The 10,878-nt window shown below is 37.1% G+C and overlaps 1 protein-coding gene and 1 pseudogene across 1 annotated transcript in view; one reads left to right on the top strand and one right to left on the bottom strand.

Moving 5' to 3' along the window:
• Positions 1-8,085, top strand: part of FAM114A2 (family with sequence similarity 114 member A2) — a 41,107-nt gene extending 33,022 nt beyond the window's left edge. The window contains exons 11-13 of the mRNA XM_021708831.1: positions 1,052-1,124; positions 4,033-4,086; positions 6,751-8,085. Of these exons, the coding sequence (XP_021564506.1) occupies positions 1,052-1,124; positions 4,033-4,086; positions 6,751-6,885 (262 nt within the window). The 3' untranslated portion in view covers positions 6,886-8,085. The remainder of the gene's footprint in view (positions 1-1,051; positions 1,125-4,032; positions 4,087-6,750) is intronic.
• On the bottom strand, positions 5,215-6,025 carry LOC103252704 (annotated as a pseudogene).
• Positions 8,086-10,878: the final 2,793 nt, after the last annotated feature.

The raw sequence follows: 10,878 nt of genomic DNA, 5'->3' as shown, positions 1-10,878 counted from the left end.
ATTGCCTGAGCCCGCGGGTTCGAGACCTCCCTGGGGAACTTGGTGAGACCTCATCTCTACAGTGAATCAAAAAATTAGCCAGGCGTGGTAGCACGTGCCTGTAGTTCTAGCTACTTGGAAGGCTGAGGCGGAAGGATCGCCGGAGCCCAGCAGGTCGAGGTTGCAGTAGCCGAGAGCGGTCACTGCACTCCAGTCTGGGTGACTGAGTGAGACTCCAACTCAAAAAAAAAAAAAAAAAGAAGAGGTTGGTTTGGCTCGTGATTCTGATGGCTACAACGTCTAAGAGTATAGCAGTGGCATCTGCTTGACTTCTGGTAAGGACCACATGCTGCTTTACAACATGGTGGAGAAGCAGAAAGGTGAGTGGGTATGCAAAGAGACATGCATGAGAGCTAGGTCGCTTAATAACCTGCTTTCATGGGAACTAATTCATTCCTGCCAGAGTGAGATCTCACTCCTTTGACACAGTGTTAATCTGTTCATCAGAGTGGTACTCCTTGTGACTCCCACTAGGCCCCACCTCCCAGCGCTGCCTTATTAGGAATAAAATTTCAACATGAGTTTTGGAAGGGGCATCTCAAACTACAACAGGGGCCAGTAATTAAGTAAAAGAAGAGTTACTTGAATACAAGTACTGTGATACCATAATTGTCACTTTGTAAAGTGAGATGGCTACTAGGTGACAAATGGACCAGTAGTGTGGATATGCTGGTCAAAAGAATGATTCATGTCCTGGTGGGATGGAGCAGAATGGTGCAAGATTTCATCAGACTACTCAGAATGATATGCAGTTTCAAACTTAAGAATTGTTTATTTCTGGAATTTTCTATTTAATATTTTCAGACTGTAGTTGACCATGGATAACTGAAACCGCAGAAAGCAAAACTGCACCTAAGGGGGACTACTGCATTTATTCCCCTTAAAAGCTTTCTCCTTTCACATTTAGTTCCAGGAGTGATTTGTTTTCTTCTGACAGCTGTAAATGTATTTCATTTTTTAAGAAGAAAGAAATTTTAAAAAGAACTTTTCTGTCTTCCCCTTTCTTTCCTAGGATGACAGTTGTATTGTGTAAAGAGTTGTCCTCTCTGTCTAAAGAGTTCACCACCTGCCTAACAACTGCTGGGGTAAGAATGCATGCTTCTTATTGGATTAATGGCTGTTTTTTTTTTTAAAGCAATTTTCTTACCGCAAATTTGCCCACTTTGAGTGTACAGCTCAGTTGTTTTTAGTATATTTACAGAGTTGTGCAATCATTACCATAATCTAAATTTAGAACATTTTCATCATCCTTCTCCAAATATCATACTTTCCATCCCCTTTCCTTCCACATTTCCCTAGCACTAAGCAACATTAATCTATTTTCTTCTTTATAGATTTGCCTGCTCTGTATCGTTCATATAAATGGAATCATACAATATGTGATATTTTTACAAAAACATTTAGCATTAATGTTTTTGAGGCTCATCCACATTGTGGCATATATTAGCACTTTTTATTATCAAATAATATTGTTTTATGGATATATATCATTTTATTTATCTGTTCATCACTATATAAACATTTGGATTGTTTCTGCTTTTTTATAATGTATAATGTTGCTATGAACATGCATGTATGAGTTTTTGTGTAAACATATGTTTTCATTTATCTTTGGTAGATAGCTAGGAGTGGAATTGCTGGGTCATATGGGCAATATAGGTCATGAAAGACCTACTCAGTTTTTCCAGAGTGACTGCATGATTTTATATTCTCACCAGCAATGTATGAGGCTTCCACTTTCTCCACATTCTTGTCACCATCAACACTTGTTAATCTTTTTCAAATTTTATCCATCCAGTCGATGTGAAGTGATACCTCATTGTGGTTTTAATTTACATTTCTCTAAGAATATTGAACATCTTCTCATATTCTTGTTGGCTGTTTGTTTGCCTTTTTTGGAAAAATGTCTATGTCAGTACTTTACCTGCTGGTAAAATTGAGTTGTTTGTTTTTTTTAATATTAACTTGTAGGTGTTCTTTATATTTTCTGGATACAAGTTCCTTATCAGATACATGATGTATACATATTTCCTCCCAGTCCATGGGTTGTTATTTCATTCTCTTGATAATGTCCTTTGCACATAAGTTCTAATAGTATTTTTATTTTTTTAATCTTTGGTGCTATATCTAAGAAATCATTGCCTAACCCAAGACCATGATTTACTCCTGTATTTTTTACTAGGCATTTTGTTTTAGCTCTTACATTTATGTTTATGACCTATTTTGAGTTTATTTTTGTGAGTGGTATGATGTAGGGGTCCAGCTTCATTCTTTTGCATATAAACTTTTCAGCTATCCTAGCACCAGTTATTGAAAAGACTGTTATTTCACCCATTCAGTTGTCTTGACCTCTATTGAAAATCAGTTGACCATAATATGTGGGTTTATTTCTGAACCCTCATTTTTATTCCATTGATCTGCATTTTATCCTTATGCCAGTACCATATTATCTAATTAATGTCACTTTGTAGTAGGTTTTGAATCAAGAAGTGTGAGCCCTACAACTTTGTTCTTATTTTCAAGACTTTTTGACTATTTGGGACCCTCTGCACTTTCATATGAATATTAGGCTCAACTTGTCTATATCTAACTGATTTTTGCAACTTATTTTTGCTCTCTTCTAACAACTTTTGTTGTCAGTATTCTTTATGCTATCCTCTGAAACCTGTAACAGAAATGTAGACCTTGATAAAATAGAACCCCCAAATTTTGACTTGGATTTTAAAGAGCAGTTCCTTGCTGCTATGATAATACTCATACGTAGTTACCAACTAGTGAGAGAGCTGTAGTTAAAGCTAGAGGTTTTTAAAAAATTTTTTGAATTGGAATTGTAAAAATTTACAGCAGGTATGTGAACTATGGAAGATGATTCAGAAACTAGTAATAATGGGTTAGGATGAAGTCAAGGGTGTTTTGAACAAGCCAGTGGAAATCATCTTATATTAAGTGTATCAGTGTCCACGTGGCAGTGAAGCTGCTATGGGCTCTTAAACTTGATTGATTGATTTTTTTCTAGTCCTAGTTGTGAACATTAAATTTTTTTTAAGACTGCGGCTCAAGTTAATTTTTTAAAAATTTGAGTTTAGGTTGTTTTTATAAAGAGCAATTTTAAAGTATAGCTTCATTTTTCCTGTTAGTATTTTCTTTAAAAGAGAAGCTGAGTTTCCTGAAGTTAATCTTATGAGGCCAAATCTTTCCATGTGTTCCATAAAGATATTTTATGCCAGTAAATCAACTATACCTGTGAGTATTACGTTTGCATTTTTTTCATGAAATAAAACTTTTCTAAGCAGCCCATCTTAAAAGCCACTGAGTATTTTTGAGTATTTTTGTTCCATATCTACTTCTTTTGTTTTAAAATAGTTTTAGAGGCTGGGCACGGTGGCTCAATCCTGTAATCCCAGCATTTTGGGAGGCCAAGGCGAGAGGATTGCCAGAGCCCAGGGGTTCGAGACCAGCCTGGGCAACTTGGTGAGACCTCGTCTCTACAATAAATCAAAAAATTAGGCAGGCGTGGTGGTATCGACATGTAGTTCTAGCTACTTGGAAGGCTGAGGCGGAAAGATCGCCTGAGTCCAGCAGGTCGAGGCTGTGGTGGCCCTGAGTATGCCACTGTACTCCAGCCTGGGCAACAGAGTTAGACTCCAACTTAAAAAAAAAGGTTTTAAAATTTGTGGTCAAATGTACCTTTCCCACCCCATCCCCTCTTCCAAAATGTAGATACTTTTTAAAGTCAATAAAAGACTCTAAAGCAGTTTCTTTTAATAGTGTTTTATAGCAGTGTGCTCTCAATATGGATAGTACAGGGTGGCATAAGGAAGTTTAAAGCACTTAACATTTCACCTTCCAGAAATGACATTTTGCCCCCTCTCAGTTTAGTCTTTCTGTGTTTATATTTGTGTATGGGTATATGTGTGTTTCAAAGTGGGATCATACTCTACTTACTGCTTTTTAACCTGCTCTATTCACTTAAAGTTGTATCTTTTATTCCAGGTCAAAGAAAAGGCAGATATCCTTAACCCATTAATCACTGCAGTATTTCTAGAGGTTAGTAGTAATTGTTTTTAAGTCTCTGACTCTTAAGGTATTATGTATTAACTCTTCTTAAGTTTTTTCTAGTTTTTGGCTTTTTTTTAAACCAGATTGGTAATTTAGCCAGTGATGCAGATGTGATCAAAATAGTAATATTTTATGTGTATTCCCTGCTCCCTAATTAACAAAGCATACAGTTGAAACTGTCATTACTTAGTACTGCCCCTTGACCAGCTTAATGGACAATTCTCAGTAATGAAACACATCTGAATACCAGCTGATAAACACGAAAGGCTGAAAATTACAAACAGGCAAGCACTGCTTCCTAAAAAACTCACCTGGTTTATGCAGAGGAGATTTGTTACAGAACAAAACAAAATAAAACATTTTGTCATTTCCTTGCCAAGAAATCTTGCTTTGTTTTGTCAAAAGGGTACTAGATTTACATAAATCCTCATCAGTCTATTAGATTTGAGGAGATTTGGATGGTTTAAGGACATGGAAAAGGGGGTATAAGAGGATCCTGTGTTTGATTTTATTACCTCCCTTTGTGATGCTTTCTGAATTCCAGGTTTTAAGAACTCTGTCTTGTAAATTTTTGCAAACAACTTAGACTTTTGATGATCTATTAAACACATGTTTATGAAAGTCGGGGGGAGAAAATATACTTAATAGTTAAGTGTTAAATATTAATTGAAAAACATTTTTAGGTACTAGACTGTTACTCCTCTAGTTTTAAATTCTTTAAAAATTACCATCAAGGAAATTTTAATTCCTTAACTGCACAGTTTTTATTGAATAATTAGGGGGAATCTTTATTTGATCATTTAAGCAATTTTAAAAAATATTTATAGTTTGTGATTCAGTAAATTGCAAGTGGTATAGTTGAAATGGCTTTGAAAACCAAGAGCCCTGTCCTGCCTTGATCTTTCTTGATTTGTTGTATGACTATGGACCAGGCATATACCTTCTTGGAAACTCATTATTTTTATGTGTAAAATAAGAGATTTAACTAGAGATATCATTGAGATCTCGGTGGAAAATTCAGTATCAAATATCACACTGAATTTTATGTTTTAATTATTCTAATTTTTCATCTTTCAAGCTTTTATATAAGTGCAGTGATGCAGAATAGATTTTTTTTTAGCTCTTGTTGAAAGCAGCCATGTCCATGAACTGTACATAGTCTTCAAAATCGGTGATCTCCTCCTCCAGCACGTCTGTTCCAATTTTATCATCTTCACCTATATACCATATTTGAGGTTTTGTAATTCTATATCACACTGGAACTTGTTAGAGGAGCCTCAGACCAAGCAGTCTGCTTGAATACTTGTGATACACTCCTCTAAGTTTGCCGTGTCTTGTCTTGTCATCCCATGGTTCACATCTAGTAAGATGAAAGACTTGGCAGCAAGCACGGGTTTTTTGGTTTTCTTTGAATCATACTGGGTTCTTAGCTTCTTCACTTCCTCACTTCCCTCCTCCTCATCAGATCCAAAAAGATCAATGTCATCATCTTTACTGTCTGTAGCTTCTCTTCCTATAGTGTCTTCCACATTGGCAGGACCATACTTGCCCAAAACTTTCTTTACTTCTGGCAGTCTGGTGTTTTCCTTTTCATAAGACTAGATGTGATTATAGCAATGTAGAGTACAACCCAAGTTGGCAGGCAGTGAGCCAGAGACAGCTTCACATGCTGCCACATCTGCTTGGGATGGTACATACCCTGTGTTGTAGCTCTTGTCTGCCAGGTAATTGTTGAGCACCTAGAGGCCAGTCGGGCTTTTAGGTCTCAGAAACCCATGGCATTGGCTATATCTGAGAGCTAGGGAGCAACAGAAGGAGAGGGTTCAGGCTGCAGACGCTTGGCACTAAGAGAGGAAAAAACTGTCACACTGCATTAAAAAAAAATTTATTTTAAAACACTGCATTTTTCAGTAGGAGTACTTGCCATTGATAGATTTGAAAAGTTAATCTCACTTGATATGGGCTCCCTGTTGCTATTTTTGAATTGATTTTCTTGTTTACAGATTTGAAACACTCTTGTCCTTGAAATTATACATTTTTATTTTAATGTAATGAACTCTTTGTTATTGTTTTGGAAGGTGAAAGCTTTTCAAACATAAATGAAGTCTGGCAAACTCTGAGCATAATGATTCTATAACGCTTCTCATAAATGTTTGTTGTGTGAGTTAGGAATATATCTAGACTGTATCATCTTTGGAAGCAGTGTTCCTTGTTTATATTTGTGAGCAGTTGTGTTGTGTCCATGTTTTGAGTCCATGGAAGAAGCACTATCACAATGGGCTGGAAATCCTATAGGTACAGGATTCATAGCCTTCTCAAAGCCTGTTTCAGTAATTTACCACAGTACTGTGACAGAATCTACCCACTCAATCAAGGAATAAATAAGCTTTGAATGCCAAGTTTGAGCAGGTTGCCAAAAGACAGCTGCCATTTCTGATGGGCAAGTTGGACAAAAACATTCACATCTTCTGGTGCTGTTGTATCATCGTAAGAGCTAGGTTCTTCTTTCTGTAATAGCTAAGTCTTTATTCTTACTTGCTAGGCTATGAATTCAGTTAGATTGCAAAACTAATCTGTTCCTTTGTTGTCTTGCAGCATATCGTTTAAGTGTCTGTAATTTATTCTTTTTTCTTGTTTTTTCAATCCTGGCAGGCATCAAACAGTGCCTCCTACATCCAGGATGCCTTTCAGCTGCTCTTACCTGTGCTAGAGATCTCTCTCATTGAGAGTAAGACTGGATCACCTAGGCATGAGCCACAGGACCAGAGGCCTTTGTCAGAACATTGAAGAACATAGAAGATTTGACGTGGAATTTGTGATGGCCAAGAAATGCAACTTTCTTCTGGTTACGCCTGTAGAAATGAAGGAACAGGGTTGTTTGGGTGTATAAAAATTCAGACAGGAGAGCAGATTTAAAGAGGAATTTTGTTGCCTTCACTGCTTGGTTAAAGTATTCAAGTCCTCATGTTATTCTTACCAGTTGTTGTGTTAATAATTAATAAATTATTTGAAAAGAAACACTTGTAGAAAGTCCAAGAATAATAACTCTAGATAAAGATTAGTGGGACACTCATGCAGAAATGTTTTTGTTTTTTTTTTTTGACATGTTGCAAAACACTAAACAGTTTTGTCATGGATATAACTGGTTTTTAAGCAAGAGAAAAAGGGCTTAATTTAGTATTTTAGAATTCATGACATGCTTGGTTTATTAATGCCATATACTTTCTGTTTTTTGGAATAAGACCTATGACTTTAAGAAAACTGAGCATATGCAAACTCTGTAATGATTACCTTTAATCACATGAATTATTGGAAGTGGTTAGGAAGTTTCCTCTGTTCTTTAATTCTCAGCTGATATTTGACAGTGAGGAGAGGCTTACAGAATGTTATATTTGTGGTCACGTGAATTAACTATAGCAAAGTGCCCTTTGGCTTCAAATTGCTCCCGCCCAGGATGAGAAGCTTTAAGTTGTAGCTCATCCCTACTCAGCCGGGTTTAAGGTAATAAGTGAAGTTTAGAGAAACAGTTTCGCACTTGCAGATATTATGAGTCTTCCCAGGATGTATTTCATGCCTATAAATTCCTTCACCGCCAACTCCAAAGGAGTGTTGTAGCGGTTTTAATAGTGGAGTTTTTGTTGTTTGAGTATTGTTTAAATGGACTGTAAGAGACCTATGGAAGTGATGTTCATTTATAACAGGATGTAACCTCTAAGACACAATATATTTTTTCCTCATTCTTTTTTGTTTTAATGTATTCTTTCGCATGTTTTAAAATATAACTTTTATCTTCCAGATCTTACGCTTTTTGCTCTCTTCAACAACTTAAGAGACTATTAAGGAGTCATCTTCCTGAAAGCTATTTTGATATCCACTGTTTTTCAAAAAGTTCTCCAACATTATGGTTTTTAATGATTAAAGTAACTTTTGTGAGCTCTGCCCCTCATCTTCTAAAACCTTTAAAATAAAATGTAATGATCATGTTAATTGATCCTTTTTTTTTTTTTTTAATTTTAGAGTTGAGGGTACAAGTAAGGATTTACTACATAAGTAGGTTGCATGCAGGTGAAGTTTGGCTTCTAGCTGGCCCTCTCTCCCCCTGATAGTGGAACAGGTACTTAGTGTGTCCCCACCCCCCTTTGCAGTGTCCAGTGTCTGCCAATCTCACCCTTGTGCTAATGTGACTAGTGATCAGGGCCTGCTTATGAGTAAGAACATGTGATATTCAGTTCATTGTTTCTGTGATAGTGCACTTAGTATGATGGTCTCTATCTGCACCCAAGTTGCCATGAAGACCACTATTTTGTTCTTTATGGCTGCATAATATTCCATCATGTATATGTATCACATTTTATTTATCCAGTCCACTTTTGATGGATATCTGGGTTGATTCCATGTTTTTGCTATTGTGCAATAATATGTGTATGCATGTATCTTTTATTTTATTTTTTATTTTTATTTTTTTTTGAGTTGGAGTCTCACTCTGTCGCCCAGACTGGAGTGCAATGGCGTGCTCCCGGCCACCGCAGCCTTGACCTGCTGGGCTCCAGCGATCCTTCCACCTCAGCCTTCCAAGTAGCTGGAACTACAGGCACGCGCTACCACGCCCGGCTAATTTTTTTTTTTTTTTATGTATTGTAGAGATGAGGTCTCGCCAAGTTGCCCAGGTGGGTCTCGAACCTGCGGGCTCAGGCAATCCACTCACCTCAGCCTCCCAAAGCACGGGATTATAGGCTGAGCCCCCGAGCCTGGCTTGTATCTTTTTTTTTAAAATAAAGACATGGGGGGTACAATTCAGGGTTAGGTATATATAAACCTAAACGTATATATATATATAAGTTTTCCACAGACCTAGAAACGACAATACAGAATTTCACATGGAAGCAAAAAAAGAGCACAAATAGCCAAAGCAATTCTCAGCAACGGGAACAAAGATGGAGGCATCACATTTCCAGTGCAATATATAAGTTTATATATAAACTTGATCATGCAAGTACCCTTGGTGGTGAGGTATGCCCCTCCTTCCCCTAGCAGTTTTCCTCAACTGCCAATCTTATTCCCTCCCCCACAGTTTCTCACTACTGCCACTCGCTTTCTTATAGCATTATAATTGTTCAAGTTACGCTTATGAGTGAGAACAGCATTTATCTTTTCTATAGCGTTATTTATATTCCTCTGGGTATGTTTCCAGTAAGGGGATTTCTGGATCCTATGGAAGCTTGATTATTAGTTCTTTGAGGAATCGCCACATTGCTTTCCATAGAGGTTGAACTAATTTACATTTGCCCAAACAGTGTAGAAGCATCCCCTTTTCTCCACAGCCGTGCTAGCACTTGTTGTTTTTTGACTTATTAATTATAGCCATCCTTACTGGTGTTAGATAGTATCTCATTGCAGTTTTAATTTGCATTTCTCTGGTGATTAGTGGGACTGGGCATTTTTTCATGTGTTTATTGGCTGTTTGTATGTCCTCCTTTGAGAATTGTCTGTTCATGTCATTTGCCCACTTTTTAATGGTTTTTTTGGTTTTTTTCCTTTCAATTCATTTGAGTTCCCTGTAGATCCTGGATGTTAGGTCCTTGTCCAATGCACAGCTTGCAAATATTTCTTCCCATTCCGTGGGTTGTCTCTTTACTCTTGATGGTGCAAAAACTTTCAGTTTGTCTATCTTTGCTTTTGTTGGAATTGCTTTTGAGGACTTGGTCATGAATTCATTGTCTACTCTGATATCCAGAGGGGTGTTTCCTGTGTTTTCTTCTAAGATTCTTATAGTTTGAGGTTTTACATTTAAGTCATTGATCCATTTTGAGCTGATTTTTATATATGATGAGGTAGGAGTCCAGTTTCATTCTTCTGCATGTGGCTAACCAGTTTTCCCAGCACCATTTGCTAAATATAGTTTCCTTTCCCCAGTGTTTGTTATTGATGGCTTTGTCAAAAATAAGTTGATTAAGGAACCAAGTTTTTATTTCTGAATTCTCTGTTCTGTTCCATTGGGCTATGTGCCTGCCTATTCCTGTATCAATACCATGCCATCTTGGTTATTGTCACCTTGTAATATAATTTAAAATCTGGAAATGTGATGCCTCCATCTGTGTTCCTGTTGCTGAGAATTGCTTTGGCTATTTGTGCTCTTTTTTTGCTTCCATGTGAAATTCTATACTGTCGTTTCTAGGTCTGTGGAAAATGATCCTGGCAATCTGATAGGGACTGCATTGAATCTGTAGATTGCCTTGAATAGGATGGACATCTTGACAATATTGATTCTTCCAATCTGTGAGCATGGGATATTTTTCCATTTGTTTGTATCACCGTTGATTTCTTTGAGCAGTGTTTTGTAGTTCTCATTGTAAACGTCTTTCACTTGTCTGGTTAGGTGGATGCCGAGGTTTTTATTTTTTTGTTGTGGCTATTGTGAATGGGATTTTTAAAAAAAATTTGGTTCTCAGTCTGCTTGTTGTTGGTGTATAGAAATGCAATTGTCTTTTGTGCATTGATTTTGTATCCCAAGACTTTACCGAAGTTGTTTAACAGTGTGAGGAAGTTTTAACAGACTCTCTAGGGTTTTCTAGGTATACATATCGCCCACAAAAGTGGGATAACTTAACTTTCTCTTTTCATGTTTGGATATCCCTGATTTCCTTCTTTTGCCTGATTGCTCTGGCTAGGACTTACAGCACTGTGTTGACTAGAAGGATGAGAGCTAGCAACCTTGTCTTATTCCAGTTCTTAGGGGGACTGCTTCCAGCTTCTACCCATTAAGTATGATATTGGCTGCAG

The sequence above is a fragment of the Carlito syrichta genome, unplaced genomic scaffold (assembly GCF_000164805.1).
Source record: "Carlito syrichta isolate Samal-C Ts95f unplaced genomic scaffold, Tarsius_syrichta-2.0.1 Scaffold64588, whole genome shotgun sequence".
NCBI classification, from domain to species: domain Eukaryota; kingdom Metazoa; phylum Chordata; class Mammalia; order Primates; family Tarsiidae; genus Carlito; species Carlito syrichta.
Note: the sequence above shows the minus strand (reverse complement) of the source record. Positions and strands in the feature narration are given on the sequence as shown.